The sequence below is a fragment of the Mus caroli genome, unplaced genomic scaffold, assembly GCF_978045245.1.
Source record: "Mus caroli unplaced genomic scaffold, Mus_caroli_1 scaffold_1, whole genome shotgun sequence".
Lineage (NCBI taxonomy): Eukaryota > Metazoa > Chordata > Mammalia > Rodentia > Muridae > Mus > Mus caroli.
In genome coordinates, this window is record NW_028227256.1 from 179,578,792 (window position 1) to 179,596,871 (window position 18,080).

An 18,080-nucleotide genomic window follows, 5' to 3' on the forward strand; every position below is an offset into this window, starting at 1 on the left:
CTATTTTAGCAACAAATAAAACAGCATCATTTAAAGGCGTTAATACATAGCCATTATCTCAAGCACTTGTACACGTTCCCGCAGGAGAGACACCACCTTTTTAAACAGGCAAGATCCTATCATAAGTATCAAAAGAAGCATCACAACTGATCCCACGAGTGTGGAAATCAAAGTTGTCATCCAGGGGGACTGACTGAACCAGCCCTCAAACCATCCTTTATCGGCATCAAAGATTTTTTGTCTCTGTGCAAGGCGAGTTCTCAATTTTGCCATGCTGTATCGCACTAATCCGGTCTTATCGACCCAGAAACAGCATTCTTCTTTTAGGGCGGCACACTTCCAAAGAGGATAAACTCGTCTCTAAATTAGTAATTGATTTTTCAACTTCCTTTATATCCTCATGCATAGCTTGTTGCAAAATTTTAAGCTGATGAATATTATTAAGCGCTACCGCCCCTGTGCCTATACCAGCAGTGATGCCGCCTGTGGCCAGGCCTCCCAATAACACAGCTAAGATAATAGAGGCGGGATCTCTCTTAAGACGTCGGGGGCCGGCATTCTCATAGGCTTCCACAACATGACTTATGGGATGATAAATAATCCTAGGCCATAGGGTTACCATAACACAAAAAATACTGGTAAAATTTAAGGTAGCAAGGGAAACGCAGGGGGTAAGGCCAGCACTACAGGCCCAATAAGTCCCTTCTGGCGGGACAAGATAGCCAGAGGACTGGGAATGAGAAGATATATTTGTATAAGTTCTACTTATAGAAAAAATGGCGACCGGATCATGACCGGTACGGTACAATCTCAGACCCCAACTTTTTGGGCCATCCCAGTTAGCTTTCTTTCCTGCCTCAGTAAAGGTAATCACCAATGGATTACATCGGCCCCCAGGGGTGGCTCCGATATGGCTAGTTTTTAAAGAATCATAGCAGGGGCCACAATCAACCCTCCTTCCATCCTTTGTGCATTTCCATTTTCCTCTCCCCCCATAAATATAGCCAGGTGTATTTCCTCTCTTAACAGTAATGAAATCCCATGTAGATGAGGGATTCCAATAGGCATGCCCCGTAGTCTCACACCCCCATACTTTACTATAGCCCTCTGCCGGACCCCCACAATGAGGTGACACCTTATGACCAGGGCAAACATAGATGTCAAATTCTCTGGTAAATTCTCTTTGATTAATATATTGGCATCCATAATCTCCAGATGGATCATGATCAGAGGGATCCCATTCATTACCAACCAGATCACACAAATCTACATAAAGGGTTGGAAAAGCCTCTTTTAGGGCACCCTGCAAAACAGTCTTATTAGCAACAACTCCTGTTAACAAATTAGAACTAGTCCAAGTCACATTATAGATCTGATGTGGGTTACTCCCTGATCTTTGAGTTCCTCCCAGTGTCATCATTTCCAGAAGTAGGATCATCCATGTCCAGCTCCGTCGCAATGGGTTCTTCTTCCGCCTGATGGATTGTTCTTGTAAGGCGGGCAGGGATCCAAAAAGGGTTGGCTTCATCCTGTGGAAAGACACATACTGCTCCCCTGGATCTGATCAATATGGGATCCGGGCCCTTCCATTTGTTATTCAAAACATCTTTCCATTTAACCCTTTCTTTGGGCCTATCTGGCTCTGAGTAATGACGTTCAGCCGCAGTATGGCCATGAGCATCAAGATTTTAAAAATTGAGTGTAAAGAGTGCCATAGACACAGACACTCTTGGTACTCGGGGTAGAGCCTCCTCAACTCCCCCTTTCTGTTTTATTAGATAGGATTTGAGGGTGCGGTGCGCCCGCTCAACAATACGCTGCCCTTGAGGGTTGTATGGAAGTCCAGTCAAGTGGGTCACGTCCATCTTACAGCAGAACTGTTGAAATTTTTGAGATGTATAAGCTGGGCCATTATCAGTCTTAAGGAGTTTGGGTTTCCCCCAAGCACTCCATGCCTCAAAGCAATGTTGAATCACATGTGAGGCCTTTTCTCCAGTTAGGGGAGAAGCAGACATGATACCCGAGCACGTGTCAATGGACACGTGGAGGTACTAAAGTTTGTCAAAGGAGGGGACATGGGTAACGTCCATCTGCCAGACCTGTAGGGGTCGAATGCCACGTGGGTTAATTCCTACGTGGGGGACTGGCAGAAACTCACAACAGTTTTGACACTGAATGACAATGTCACGGGCCTCCTTTCTTGTCAAGGAGAAGCTACGATGCAGAGTTTCAGCCGTCACATGAAATTTGTTGTGAAACCTCCTGGCAGCTTCTATTGGAGACGATAAAGCTGCAGCCACCATTTTTGTAGCTTTGTCTGCCATATCATTTCCCTGAGCCATGGGCCCAGGCAGGCCAGAGTGGGCCCTGACACGAGTAATATAGACTGGAAATTTTCTGGTTAACAGGACTAGCTGTATTTGCTGAAAAATATGGGCAACCTTGCTAGATGACCTAATCACCCCAGCCACTTCTAAAAGATTTACAGCATTAACCACATAATGAGAGTCAGACACAATATTAAGGGCTCCTGAAAAGGTTTTTAAAACCTCCAGGACCACAAGACACTCCACTACTTGAGGAGAATTCTCACCAAACTGTTTAGAGGTGACCTCCCCATTGTGGACATAGGCACCTATGCCGGTTTTTGACCCATCAGTATATACCACGGCCCCATCTTCAAGTGGGGATTTAGATGTCACACGTGGAAACACAACTGGCTGATTCTGGGCAAACTGTAAGATGGGATGCTTGGGATAATGATTATCTATCTGTCCTTCAAAGGAGGTAACCAAGACTGCCCAGTCATTGGAGGTGGCTGCCAGAGTTTGAACTTGTACAGCGGTGTAAGGCACAATTAGGGTATCTGGGTTTTTTCCAAAGTGGGTAATAGCTGCTTTCAGACCCCTAACGGCAAGCTGTGCAACTGCATTAGGATACCATTCTATTATTTTAGCAGGGGAAGCATTTGGGTGGACCCACAGTAGAGGTCCACCCTGCCATAAAACTGCAGTCGGCAATTGGGTTGTCTTAAAAACACACAAATCAAAAGGTTGAGTATCATTAATGCGATGCAATTGGGCCTCCTGCAAAGCCCCCTCAACTGCTCGCAACACCTGGTCAGCAGCTGGAGTAAGGGCTCTAGGGGAGGAAATATGAGAATCCCCTTCCAATATTTCAAATAAAGGTTTCAACTCCACCGAGGGGATTTTCAAAAAGGGTCTAAGCCAATTAATATCTCCCAGCAACTTTTGAAAATCATTTAAAGTATGAAGATGGTCCCTCCGTATTTCTATTTTCTGGGGTGCAATCCTGTCTGGGGTAATTATCGACCCTAGAAACTGTCCTGTATCAGAAACCTGCACCTTTTCTGCAGCTATTTGCAAACCCCACTGTTGAAGAGTGTCCAACAAACAGGGGTATGCCCTTTTTAATAGGCTCAGGTCTTTGTGACACAAAAGAACATCATCCATATAATGCATTAAAATTAAAGAAGGAAATTGTTCCTTTATTGGGCTAAGAGCCCTTTGTACATAAAGCTGACACATGGTGGGACTATTGGACATGCCCTGGGGCAAAACTTTCAATTGATATTTTCTATCTGGTTCCATCTGATTGAATGAGGGAACTGTGAAGGCAAAACGAGGCCTATCCTCAGGGCATAATTGTATAAAAAAAAAGCAATCCTTAATATCTATAATAATTAAATTTCATTTTCGTGGCAGGGCAGATAACGCCGGCAAACCACGTTGCATGGGGCCAAATAACTTCATTTGTGCATTAATGGCCCTTAAATCATGAAGCAACCTCCATTTTCCAGATTTATTTTTAATAACAAATATGGGAGTATTCCAAGGAGAGACAGACGGCTCGATGTGTCCTAAATTTAACTGTTCTTTTATTAATTGTGTTACTGCCTCTAATTTTTCAGAGGATAAAGGCCACTGAGGAACCCACACCGGGTCCTCTGTTTTCCATGGTATAGGTTGTGCTATCTCAGCGGCCCCTAGGAAAAACCCAGTCCCTGTTTTCTATAATTTTCCTTTGGTGCAATAGGCGTTATTCGTCCCTGTCCTTGTGCACCCAGTCCCTCCCCATCTCTATAACCCATCTTGGTCATGATATACTTTGCTCTATCTGAATAGTTGCCTTCTAAGGAAACTGTCTCATTAGACAAGACGAGACTCATGTGTTGCATGATATCCCTTCCCCAGAGGTTAACCGGGAGCGGGAGCACATAGGGTACAAATTTTCCCTGCTGACCTTCAGGGGATCTCCAGGTTAAAGCAACAGAACTTATAGTGAGACAGAATTGGTATCCCAGACCTTGTAACAAATGAGATGATTCTGTGGTGGGCCAAGTTTTGGGCCACCAATGTGTGGAAATTATACTTTTATCTGCTCCGGTATCTAGAATGCCCTTGAATTCTTTCCCATTTATCTTAAGGCGGAGCTTAGGTCTGCTATTTAACGATACCACTAAGTAGGCCGAATCACTTCCAGAGGAACCCATTTTCTTCACATCCTGTCCCACAGGCTCCTCTCTGGCATTATCAGGGAGGAGCAATAGCTGGGCAATCCTGTTCCCTTTGTTAATAGAGAAGACGCCCCGAGGGCTGGAACATAGGACTTGAATCTCAGGAGAGTGTTGGCGATCCACCACTCCTGGGTGTACCACCAAGCCTTGTAAGGTGAGCGAACCTCGACCAAGAATAAGGCCCATGGTCCCCGGGGGCAAAGATAATACAGACTCCACCGGGACCGGTTGAATGTTCATTTGGGGCATTAGTAGGAAGTCGGTGGCGGCACGCAGGTCCACCCTTGAGGGTCTTCCTGGGCCTCCTCTCTGGTTGCTTCCTGGGTCCTGACAAATCGGTTCCCATATCTTTGGGGGCCCTGGGACCGGGGGCCCGGTTTCCCGTTTTTTGTTACACGAGGAAACTCCTTAGTATCATTAGCCTTCTGTGATGCAAGTAGCCTGCCATTGATATCTCTGACAGACCGACATTGATCTGCCCTATGATAACCCTTACTGCACTTGGTACATAGGGTAAGGACCCTCCTCTCACGAGGAGGGGCCCTGCAGTCTCTTTTGAGATGGCCAGGCTTGCCACAATTATAACATGTTTTATGTCCCTTTTGTCCTGTTGCTTGCTTTTGCGACTGAAGAATTGCAGCCGCCAGGCCTGCATTAGTAAGGGGTCCCCCCAACTCACGGCAAACTCTAAGCCAATCCTGTAAGCCTTTGCTCTTTCTAGGGGCGATAGCTGCTCGGCACTCCTGTGTGGCTTGTTCAAAAATTAACTGTTCTATTAAGGGGTTTGCGGCCTCAGAGTCCCCAAAAATTCTCTCAGCCGCTTCTGTCATTCTTGCCACAAAATTGGAGAAGGGCTCTTGGGGGCCCTGAATAATTTTTGATAATTGTTGATTGGCCTCACCCTTGTTTGATAGAGCTTTCCATGCCCTAATAGCAGAATGTGCAACTTGCGCATAAGCTCCCCATGCATAGTTGTTTTGATCAGCCGCATACAGGCCCTGCCCTGTTAACAGGTCGAAGGTCCAATCGCGTTGTTCCGGGGTGAGTGCTGCCGCATTAAACCTAGCTAGATTTTGGGCTGCCTCATGCCATAGGGCTTTCCATTCCATATACTGTCCCATGGTTGGTAAAACAGCTTTGGTAATCATCTGCCAATCTGAAGGAGTGAGCGGATTTATGGCCAATCTATCTAGTTGCATCAATGTAAAGCTCCCCGTCACCCCATATTTCCTTACCGACTCTGCAAGTTCCTTAATTTGATTGTATTCTACGGGTGCATAAACCCTACCTCCTTCCCCATTATCGAAAACGGGGAAGGCTTGTGTCACTTTATGGCGGGTTTTTTCAGAAAGAAGTGAAGAAGATGCGGGTCGTGCCCCATAAGGGGTGGGGGGCAGTAGGGGTAAGCTGCATGCGTTGTTGGAGTCGGGGCTGTTTTTTATTTTTATACCTTGGGATCCTTTCATCAGGGTGATACCTCTCTTCTTCATATCTAGCTGCAGTTTCCTCTAAGTCCTCTTCCTCAGAGGAGTCAAGTTCGTCGCTCGAACTTGAGCTAATTTTCAGTTCTTGAAGTTCCCTTACTGGGTAGATACTCTCCCCTTTTTTCTTATCATCATTAGAAGGGTGATCCAACCTTATAGGTTGATCAGGCTTCTCTCCCCCTTTTTTACCTTTTCCGGGGGGTCCCTTTTCTCTTTTCTTGGATATCCCTTTTGTATGTGCTCGAGCACCCAACCTCTCACTCCGCTCGGTTTCTGACATGCTATCTTGGACTGATTCTAACGCGTGCTGGCCTTCCTGTCTTACTGGTCCGCAGGTTTCATCCTCTAGACAGTTATTAACCATCTTCCAAATAGCCTTGGTCCCAGGGCGAAGATCGTTCTCTAACAGTTTTCTATCTAGATCTTTTCCCAATTTTTTCCACGAGGCGCGGGAAAGTGATCCGGAGCAGGCGTACCATGGCGCCACACGGTCAACTTCCTTCACAAAATTTTTAAGTGTGCAGGGTGCAATCTTAATGTCCCTTTGTTTAAGAAGGTTATCAAGGGCTTGAACCACAGATTGGGACGAACCCATTGTGGATGGTGCCTGCGGTTTATCTACACCCGACTTACGTAGCACGGCAGATTTCTACCTCCTCGCGGCTTATCTACGTCCGTCTGACAGGAGATCTGACAGGAGATCAACGGCCGAAATGTCAACGGTCGCAGGGCCGCTTATCTACGTCGGACTTATCCGCAACCCTCAACAATACAACACCAGGAAGAAAAGGAAGAAGACTCCGATCACTAACACCGCCGCCTCGGGCAAACCCTCCCAAGGTGGAGACAGTTGAAGACCAAGATTAGAAAAAAATCCGACACACCTCTCCGGGCGGAGTCCACTGCAGTTCTGAATCCACCTCAACGCTGAGGGGTCTCCGGTGGTGCAAACGATGTCTCGAAGTCCCGGGTTTTCGGCACCACTTCTTGCGCGCATCCGACTCGACCAGCAAGAACGACACGGCACACAAGTAGGATCCTTCTGCAGCCAAGCTTTAATGCATCTTGAGAGGGAGAGCATAAGCTTACACACGGATGCGAAGACTCTGAGGAACCCAGCCCTGTGCCTTATATAGAATTTTTGTCCCGCCTCTGACGTGGCGCATCCTCACAGGGCCATTTCCAAACGGACCAGATAACGTACTTAACGGGTGTATGTCCTCGAGGACAGGGACTATCCAGAGACATGTGCAGTAAGCCTTTTTACTTGTTCAAACACCCAGCTCATGTGCCATCTTGTAATGGCGAATGTGGGAGCGGCTTTCCACATTTTGGTAACCTTTTCTGGCCAGTGCCAGCCTCCTTCTAGAGGCTTCTTTGTATGTTGTAAGACTGTTGGACTTTCCTATCACAGACCTGTCTTAGCTCTTTTCAGTCTACATGCTTCATGAGGACAGAATCACTGATTTATTTCTTGATAAATCTCTGGAATTCAGTTTAATATAAGCATTCAACAAATATATCTAGGTTGAACGAGTAAAGAAGGAAGAAAGGCATGGGGCTGACCAGCCGGCTCAGCAGATGAGTGTTTGTCCTGCAAACCTGACAACCTGAGTTCTAGCCCCAGAACCACCACGTAAAGGTGGAAGGAGAGAAACCCGCCCCCAACAAGTCTTCCGCTGATGTCACATGTTCCCCCCGCCCCACATGTAATAAGAATGTTTTGTTTTTAAAAGAATGGGTGAAGGGATAGACAGACTAACAAAATGAAAATCAGAAGAAAGCTCATTACTCCCACCCTGGGAGGACTCCTGGCTGTCCTGTAAGCGCCACACACAAGTCTGCTTTCACATCTCACAATACTGAGGAGCAGATACAAAGGCAGTGCTTGATGAGGGAGCGAGTTCATGGGAACCAGATTTCCCTTAGCAACCATCAGCCCATGGGTGGCAGAGGAAGCCAGTATTCCCCAAATTAAAGACCACATCAAACTGTCCTCATGGACACAAGGACATGAATTATTGCCATGAGCATCACTCAGTTGCCTTTCTAGGAAAGTGAAATGTGACTCTAATTAAACAGGGGGCTCAATGCATGAGGTGCTGACTCAAGAGCTTGATGCATCCATCCTTCTTTAATATTCATTCATAACACCTCTGCGATGGAGGCCCTGTTATTATCCTCACTTGACCAACAGTGTAGAGCACTGTAAGTAAGGTTACACACAGTTACCAGCTGGTCAAGTGACATCATCACTCAAACACAGGACATCTGGTGTCATATAGCCTCTTAGCCATTAGTGGTTAAGCAAGTGACTCCTGAATGTCCATTAGGAACGTCCAGGTCTAGACAGCAAGCAAGGCACATGCTAAGGAGTATTGGAATGGGTGGAGACTGCCCATGGCCACCTTAAACCAGAAGCCACAGGAGAGCATGTTGGTGGTCTGCCAACCACTGTATACAGCCATGCAGTGAATGAGTGGGGAAAGAATCATCGATTCTGGCTGGTTTTAGAGAAAAGGATAATGATGAGAAATAGGAGAGAGTTTGTCACCTTGGTATGAAAGAGAGCCAAAAGCATGCAAAGAGGAATGCAGCTGTGCAAAGCCACAGCCTGGGGTGGTCGCTGACAGCCAATGAGGGAGAGTCACCCTCCCAGATTGCCAGTGGAGCCACAGGGCACCTGACTCCAACCGCAGCACCCTCGGCCCAAGTTCAGAACTCTGAGGACAGTTCATGGGCACAACTCTATTTCAATATTCTTGGCTTCCTTTGTAACAGTGTATTTTATTAGAAGCATTTTTTTAAATGCTATTTTGAGGAGAGGGTTACAAGTGTGTCTGCTCAAAGAAACACACACAAGCACACACACACAAATGGGTTAAGAGCCTGAATCTGAGGTTGCGCCACCAGAAACTTCTATGACAGATAGACTGTGGTCTTAGTAAAAGATGGGATTTCAATGTAAAGACAATGGAATTGGAATAGTGATTGAATACTCATTGAATTCTTGTTTCACAATAGATTTACTGGAGTCACGAGAGTCTGATGAACAAGCCAGTCCTATTTGTGGACTTCATGGATATAAACAGGCCTCACCGGAAAAGGGTCTACCAGAACACCGATAACTACAATGAACTTTTGAGCATCCTTACCAAATTCCAACAGAAATTGGGTTCATCATCTCTGGAGGTAAAGACACATCCCATGAAAGCCTGAAGAATGTTAAACATGCATATGCCCACATGTGTGTACATGTATAAATACAGAACACATATTTTAAAGTGTGCATATCTGAGGTGGGGAAGGGAGAACATTTCCTCTGGCTTCAAAGGGGAAACATTGGAAGTATGTTCTTTGCTCTCCTCGCTGTTCTTTGTCTCAGTAGCATCTGACTCCAAGGAAAGGGTGTAGGGAACTGTGTGGAGTTAATGGAGTTAAGAATTCAAGAGAGCACCAGGCGCTCCCAGCACTTGGGAGGCAGAGGCAGGTGGATTTCTGAGTTCAAGGCCAGCCTGGTCTACAAAGTGAGTTCCAGGACAGCCAGGGCTATACAGAGAAACCCTGTCTCGAAAAACCATTAAAAAAATAAAAATGCAAGAGAGCATATGAACAGGGTTCAGAGTAAGAGACACACGATGGCTGTGGCTCTCTTCTTCTTCCACTGCTGTAATGAGCAGAGATACTCAGACACAGAGGTGCCTGTCAAATCAGATACCACAAGCAATTTCCTGAGTGTCATCTACTCCCCATCTGCTGTCAACTCGGAGCAACAGAAGAGCAACCTGGAACCCACTCCCCTGCTCTTCATCCTGTTCTTCCAACCCCAGGTCTGCTCACCAGAATATTAGCCAAGGGATGAGTGATGTCTCATGAAAAAATGTGTTTTCTCTAAATGTTGGTAGAAACTGGCTCTAGGTTGTCATGCTACTAAAAAGAGTTGCTCCCATTCCCATTTCCTTATATGTAAAACCTTAGTGCATGTCTGACTTTTCTACACCTGTAATTTGTTTATTTGCTATATTTCTTTTGCCAGATGTCTCATTCAGTTGTATTCTTCAAGGAAGCTATAGATCATATTACAAGAACTACCAGGGCCCTTCGACAGTCAGGGAGTCACATGTTACTGGTAGGAATTTAAGTAATTCAAATGTTTTTAAGGTTGCAAAATGATAATTCAGAAAGTCCAATACAATCAGCATACAGAAGCTGTATTCTTCTGTAAATTATGAAAATCCCTAATAATAATAATTAATAATAATAGAGTCATAGAGCAGGATCTTAGTCTTCATTGTTTGCAAAAAAAAAAAAAAAAAGTTGGCACATGGACATGTTATCTGTTTGGGGAAAGGCCCTTGATATGACGAAAACAGATGTGCTCCCCACCTCGTGTGATGTATCTTAGTGTTAATCTGCTATCTACACAGGTGGATCCTGACTTCAAAAATAGTACATCAACTTGGATATTGATTTAGAAATAAGAACCACTGCACAAAGATTTGTCTCTTAAGAGAATTCAAGACAGCTAATTTAAACTTCCAAAGACTTAGAAGAGAGAAAAGGTTTTGAAAAGCTAAATAAAATCCACACTATTAAGCCAGCACGCATATAACGTGCGTGTGATCTGAGGACTCACATGGGAGAAGGAAAACTTACTCCTGCGAACCTCTATACTCATGTGTGTATGTGCATAAACACACACACATAAAATAAATGTAATAAAACAATTTTAATCCATAATATTTAGCCAGTTATATAAACACATTATTTAATTTGTTATTTATGGGTACCATTTATTTCTATTTTATTTATAACTATTTTTTAAAAAAGGACTTTATCTCCCATGCAGAACAGCTAGATTTTTACTTAACCAATCTTTCTTAAAAAGACATTAATGACAAAATTAAAAGGAAAGTTTGGAATGAGAAGGTAGAAAAAGAAGTTGGCACATGGACATGTTATCTGTAACACAGTACAAAGTAAATCTGTCCCCCACTCGGCTGTTGTCTTGACGTTGTGTCCCTTCTAAGCGTGGCATTGCATGAGGCTTTCCATCTGTGTGGCCTGGGACTGTGGCCTGTGGGTTGGTGACACCCACCATGGTCCGTCTTCTCAAATCAATTAGCCTGATCTAGAAATCCTCACAGACATGCCCTGGCATTTGTCTCCAAGGTGACTGTAGATCTGATAAATTTTGAAAATCGGCAAATTAGAAAATACCTTGGAAAAAAGAAAGCAATTACAATAAATGTCTAAAGGAATATCCATAGGAAATCTATAGGTCTAAATGCTTATACAAAAAAAGAAGGACTTTAAACCAATAGCGTAGACTACAAAAAGGAAAGAAACTACAGAAACAAAAGGTAATCAAACCCCAGGCAAGTAATAATGACGACGACGACGATGGTATTTAATGGAGTAGAAAAGAAGCAACAGAAAAACAAGTGAGGATTTTAATAAACCTAAAAGTTGCTTCTCTAGAGGATCAAGAAAATCTTCTGAGTCTCGGTGCCGTGAGATGAGACTCACGTTATTAAAACCAGTAGTCAAGTCAGTACTGCCGTTACAGCGATAAGGGGTCCTCCGCAAATAGTCGGTTAGATCGCTTACACGAACAGGCGTTTTCCTACATAGGGATCGTCTCCGCTTCTTCTCCTGTTGCTGTGATAAAGAAACCCAGACAAGAGCAACTTCAGCTTTCAAGGAGAAAGGTTTCCTGTGGGCTTGCAGTGCGGAGACAGTTCATCCCAGCAGGAATTTCAAGGCAGCAGGAGCCCGAAGCAGCAGCTCACATGACTCCACCCTCAGAAGAAGAGGATGATGCTCACCGCTCCATTTCCTTTCTCCGTTTACACAGGCCAGGATCTCAGCCAGATGAGTTTTCTTTATCAATTAGTGTAACCAAGAGAATTCCCTCACAAGCTTGCCCAGAGGCCTGTCTCCCAGACGATTCTAGGTCTTGCCAGGTTGAGAATTCTCACAGACACTAAGAAAAATTGAAGAACTTGAAAGTCTTCGTGGTTCTAAGGTCACAAATAAAGGAATCTAGCTAAAAATTCTGAAACTTCCCACAAGAAAATCTCAAAGTCAAACAGCTTCACTGGGGAATTCTAACAGCTGTTTAAGGAAGGGTTTATTCCAACATTTCACAGACTCTTTGAGAAAATAGAGGGATTAATCTCCAACTTCTCTTTCTGTCTAGCAACACCAACACCAAGGCTAGACAAAGACTCTAGTCCATTTTGAGTAGCTATAGCAAAATATTTGTGTCTGGGAAACATAAAGCTACCTAGACTTATTCAGCTCATGATTCTAGACTCAGAGGAGGCTAAACAGCATGCCGGAGAGTTGGGAAATAGATAGAGGGCAGATTCAGAATGGAAAAAAAAAATATATATATATATATATATGCAAGTGTTTTTATTTATAATTCTACCTAATCTTACTTGAAGAAAGCCACAAGGGCCAACAGCCCAGTTGAAAATGAACAGATGCTTCACAGGACCTCAAGAAAACATCCTCAGAATCCGTTCTCACGGAGGAAACCAACCTGTGGTAATAGCAGCACCTGAGCATGAAGTGAACCAGAATCCTAAGGAGCAGTCACAGCAATCGCCGGGGGGAGGGCGGGGGGTTCTGTTGGTAGGGATGCACGTGGCACAGTTACTTCTGAGAGATGGCTTAGCAATGTCTTACAAAGCTAAACATAGCCTGGATATATGATCCTGCAAGCATGCTCCTCCATACTAGAAATTTTATAGCCACACGTGATCTTGCCCATGAATGATAAAACAACTTTACTCATAATGGCCAAAGCCTAAAGGTTACCAAAATGAACCACAACAAGCGTGTGATAACTTGTACTGTAGAATAATGTTCAGAGATAAAATAAGTAAGCTGAGACTAGACCATGGCTGTGTCACTAAACCGTGTGCTGCAGAAGCATAAAGAATTTGATCACCAGCAGCCGTGTAAAACACTGAACGCAGGCTTGCTGACTAGCCAGGCTATCTAGATCAGCAATTCCCAGTTCCCAGTAAAAGAACCTGTCTCAAAAATGAAGGTGGAGTCCGTCTGTGCCTGGAGCTGACCCTGTGCCACAGCTCGCCATACACACATCCTGTCAGAAGAGAGCTGGTCTCCCTAGAGTGCTGACACACCTGAGAGCACAGGTGAGACCACCACTTCTGCTCAAATTCCTGGCCCAAGAGGGACCCTCCCAGAGCCATCAGGACATAGGAAGCAAGGAACAACTGGGGACAGGATCCTTCTGGTTTCTGTCTGCAACCTGGAGCCGACCCTGTGCCACAGCTCTCCATACCCAAATTCCTCCCAGAGACAACTGATCTCCAAGGAGTACTGACATACAGGTTTACAGGAAGGATAAGCCACAGAGTCAACAGGACAAGCTAACACCAGAGATAACCAGATGGCTAGAAACAAGGGCAAGAACATAAGCAAGAGAAACCAAGGCTAATTGGCATCATCAGAACCCAGCTCACCCACCACAGCAAGCCCTGGATACCCCAACACACAGAAAAGCAATACTCTAATTTAAAAATCACATCTCATGATGATGATAGAGGACTTTAAGAAGGACATAAATAACTCCTTTAAAGAAATACAAGAGAATACAGGTAAACAGGTAGAAGCCCTTAAAGAAGAAACATAAAAATCCCCTAAAGAATTACAGGAAAACACAAACAAACAGGTAAATGAATTGAACAAAATCATCCAAGATCTAAAAATGGAAACAGAAACAATAAAGAAATCACAAAGGGAGACAACCCTGGAGATAGAAAACCTAGGAAAGAAATCAGGAGTCATAGACCCAAGCATCAGCAACAGAATACAAGAGACAGAAGAGAGAATCTGAGGTGCAGAAGATACCATAGAAAACATTGACACAACAGTCAAAGAAAATGCAAAATGCAAAAAGCTCCTAACCCAAAACATCCAGGAAATCCAGGACACAATGAGAAGAAGAAACCTAAGGATAATAGGTATAGAAGAGAGTGAGGATTCCCAACTTAAAGGGCCAGTCAATATCTGGACTGAGCACAGGGAGCCCAGTGGAGAAGTTAGGGGAAAGACTGAAGGAGCTGAAGTGGCCTTCTCTGGCATCAATGGGAGGGGAGGCCCTTGGTCCTGTGATGGCTCGATGTCCCCGAGTAAAGAAATGTTAGGGCAGTGAGGCAGGAGTGGATGGGTGGGGGAGCACCCTCAGAGAAGCAGGGGGAAGGGAAGGGGTCAGAGGTTTGCAGAGGGGAAACTGGGAAGAGGGTAACATTTGAAATGTAAATAAATAAATATCCGATGTTTAAAAAATGAAGGTGCATGGCTCCTGCAAGCATAGGAGCCTGTCCACTCACATGCAGCCATGAACTCACACCAACACCCACCCAACCTCTCCAACACGCAAGCCATGAAGCAGTGAGAGATAAGGTCATGTGGGAAAAGATATACTTACAGCATTCCAATTCCATCCTGATTCAGTTGCATGGCCATATCTAATGGAAGCAGTCTTCCACTTCTGGTCTTGATCTCCACGTGTTGCCTGCCTGGAGTCTCTTAATATTTGTACAACTTGGGATACTAGATTGATAGAAATATTTTTCTTAATGAATCATTTACACCTTCTCCCAGGAGTACTGCTTCTAGGCTTTCTCAGGAAAGTCCTGAGCATACCACCCCTCCCTCTTTTAAGGAGATATCCTTATCTGGCCTTACTTGAAGGTCTTCCTCTCACCCTGGAGGTTATGACTCAGAGATCTCCTTATGAGGCTCTGACTTCAAGATATTCTTGGGACATCCACCGGTCCCTGGGTTTACTCAGGGAGAAGATAATCAGAGCAAAATCAACTTAGAAAGGTAAACAGGGTTTGCTGGGCTAGCAAAGTCAGCAGCAGGTCAGGTCAGAAGCCTCTTTTTACTAGACACTCAGGCAATTGTGTGGCATATAAGACTGGGGGCCTCATGTGACGTGACCCCCCAAGGAAAATTAAAGCAGCAAACTTAGACTGGCTGGGGTCACCTCTGCCCTGCACAAGGATTCAAACCTGCAGAGAAATGAGAAAAGAACAAAGTCTAAGACCTCCCTTTTTAGAAAAGTTAGCTCATGTGGGGTCACTGCGGTGTATGACCGAGGAGCAAAAGAACACCAATATTAGACATATAAATAAATTCTTCAGAGATTATAAAATACAAACATTATACTATGGCAGAAATTAAAAATAACTGCAGCAGCCTGAGCCTGAAGATTTTTCGTGGGCCTAATGACAATTAGCTCTCTAACCGTTAAAAGCTGATAAATCCCTTGCTTGGGACATGGCAATCTGTCCAGGCTGGCTTGAAGGTTTTCTCTCTGTCTAGTGCCCTTAAGACCACAAGAGTCTTGGGTTATGGGGCTGATGAGGGAAGAAGATGCAAACATAATTCTGTCTGTCATGTTTATCAGTGATGACTAAACTTATGACCAAGGGGAAGTTAAAGCACGTGTTCAGAAAATGATACCATCTATGATTTGGAACATGAATCTATCCCTGCCTACAGAGTTCTGTATAAATCAAGAAGCACTCTGACTGCCATGCAGTCAGGATACAAGGTTCCCCTCACTCAGTGCCCAGCTCACCCCTCCATCACTGACTCCTTAGCTCCTCTCAGGACCTGGCCGTTGCCAGGACTGACTGGCCCCTGGCATTTCAGAGGTTGCGGGTGAGGGGACAGAACCATAGGGATGTTAGGGATTGATGGTTGGTTGCCGAGCACTTGCTAAAGAGGGAATCATATGTGAATCATTAATTCACTATACTATATATGTGTCAAAACCACAGGGCTTCACAGCTAAAGACTGAACCTTGATGTTTGCAATTTTGATCTTTTTAAGACAGGGTCTTTCTTACATATCCCAGGCCAGCCTTGAACACCCTTTGTAGCCTCAGTCGACATTGGCCTTATGATCCTCCTTCCTCTACCTCTCAAGTTCTGGGGTCACAGGACTATGCCACCTTGCCCTATTTTGTGTGCTGTGGGGGATCAGCCCATGGCTTGGTGCACGTCCGGAAAGCAGGCATCACACTACGTCCTCAGCTCAGTGTTCACAGATGTATGTGTAAGATAACTTCATCATTGCTGAAGAACATTATTGCCTAAAAGAAACACCTTCCGAGTGTCTTATGGATGAAGCATCAGATATGGATAATGACACACTATTGGTTTATGAGTCAATTCGTGCTATTTTCCAGGTTATAAGTACAATAAAATTTCATATATTTTAAAATAAGGTATCAAATGTAGATAATTGTCTTATAGCCTGAGATATGCTGACTGTGAATATCCCTATCAAAATACTCTATATTATATTTTTATTATTTGTTTTCATTATATTATTACTTATACTAACACTTATTAATCAATTCCCAAAAAGTACATAGGAATTGCTTCCTTTGTTTTTGTGGGTGTTTATTTGTGTGCCCTGGGAATAGAACTTAGAGCCTTGTCCTTGTCGAACAAGTAGTGTTGCACTGACCTAAATTCCGAAGGCCAGGACACATGAATCAAGCATTTACCTCTTTCTCTTGTCAAGCTGGGAATTGACGGCTGCGGGAAGGAAACATATGCAACCATAGCCTGCTACTTGGCAGAATACAAAGTATGCAAAGTGCCTATCTCTCACAACTACGCCATCTCGGAGTTCAAAGAAATGTTTAAAAAGGTGTTTATTCAAACAGGCTTGGAAGAGACCCCCACGGTTGTCATGGTGACCAACTTACAAGAAGAGCACGTACGTACATGCCCCCCATGCCTCTATTATTTGATGGAGGTGATGCTGGTGCTGGTGCCCGACCCCCACCCTAGAGGGTTCATATTTGTGTGTGTTTTCCTGCTCACTCACCGATTCAGCCCTCTAGATTCTCTCTGCTCATCCTGTCAGAGCCCACAGGCAGTTTCTGCAGTCACACTGCCGTTCTGAGTTGACAAACAGCACAAGTCTTTCCCATCTTTGTCATTTCCATCTTAGTCAACCAATTAGAAGTAATTACTCCTTGAAGCAAAACCAGGCGCCTCATATCAGAACTCCTCCTGTCCTCTGCTCCACAGATGTGTGTGTAGTCTATGCTGCTGGAGCAGCTTAGGGTACCTGGCGTTCCTCTCCTCTATCCATCACCATCGGGGTTTTCCTTACATGATTGTTGTTTACTTGCAAGCAAAAGCTGCCCCACTACTCTGCACAAATTGTGTCCAGGGATGTTGTATGTGACTTGTATTCTGACAAAATACACTTACAAATATTATTTAAAACCCTGTCCTGCTTTTTCTCCTAATTCCAGCTCTCTATTTACTAGATAAAAGTCTAAATGGTCTGCCTTTTCTGTGTTTTCTTCCTTCCCCAAATCTGAACATTCTGCCCTACAGATCTGCTTGAGGCTTATCAACAAACAGCCTTTCTTTCTAGTTGCAAGAGATGCTGTTTCTACCATGCACGGTGCCTACCATCCCAATGTCATCGATGGTTTTCTGGAAAACCGTCTCAGGCCAAAGGCTGAGATGAAAGTTAGTGGAGAGAAAGGGAGAGAAAGAAAGAGACTAGTTTAAATTAAAATAATACCTCCACCAAGCGATTTCTTGCTTTTCCTCTGGTCAGAAGCAGATGTGGGCATATTAAGGTTTCTTTTAACTGCTTGAAACAAGGTCCCTGACTGCTTCGCTGCCGTGTGCCCGAGTGCATGGTATCCACTGGGTACCAAGTATCCCTGTCTCCCTGCCATGTTTGAATTGATGGGTGGGCAGATGAAGCTTATTCCGGTGAGTTTGGATTAAGATGTCAGGCTTGAGGCGGATTTCTGAGTTCGAGGCCAGCCTGGTCTACAGAGTGAGTTCCAGGCCAGCCAGAGCTATAAAGAGAAACCCTGTCTCGAAAAACAAAAAAAACAAAACAAAACAAGATGTCAGGCTTGTTTGGTTTCTTTTAATCCTAAGTAGTATTGGTTACTTTCTTGATCTGTTTAACATAGAGTGTATGATTTATTCACTCCTGGTTAATGTATGTTTCCCTGAAG

General features: G+C 44.4%; 1 protein-coding gene across 1 annotated transcript in view; it reads left to right on the forward strand.

Moving 5' to 3' along the window:
* Positions 1-18,080, forward strand: part of Dnah14 (dynein axonemal heavy chain 14) — a 258,755-nt gene that overhangs the window by 168,076 nt on the left and 72,599 nt on the right. Inside the window, exons 53-55 of the mRNA XM_021185047.2 lie at positions 9,046-9,213; positions 10,058-10,150; positions 16,607-16,804. Of these exons, the coding sequence (XP_021040706.1) occupies positions 9,046-9,213; positions 10,058-10,150; positions 16,607-16,804 (459 nt within the window). The remainder of the gene's footprint in view (positions 1-9,045; positions 9,214-10,057; positions 10,151-16,606; positions 16,805-18,080) is intronic.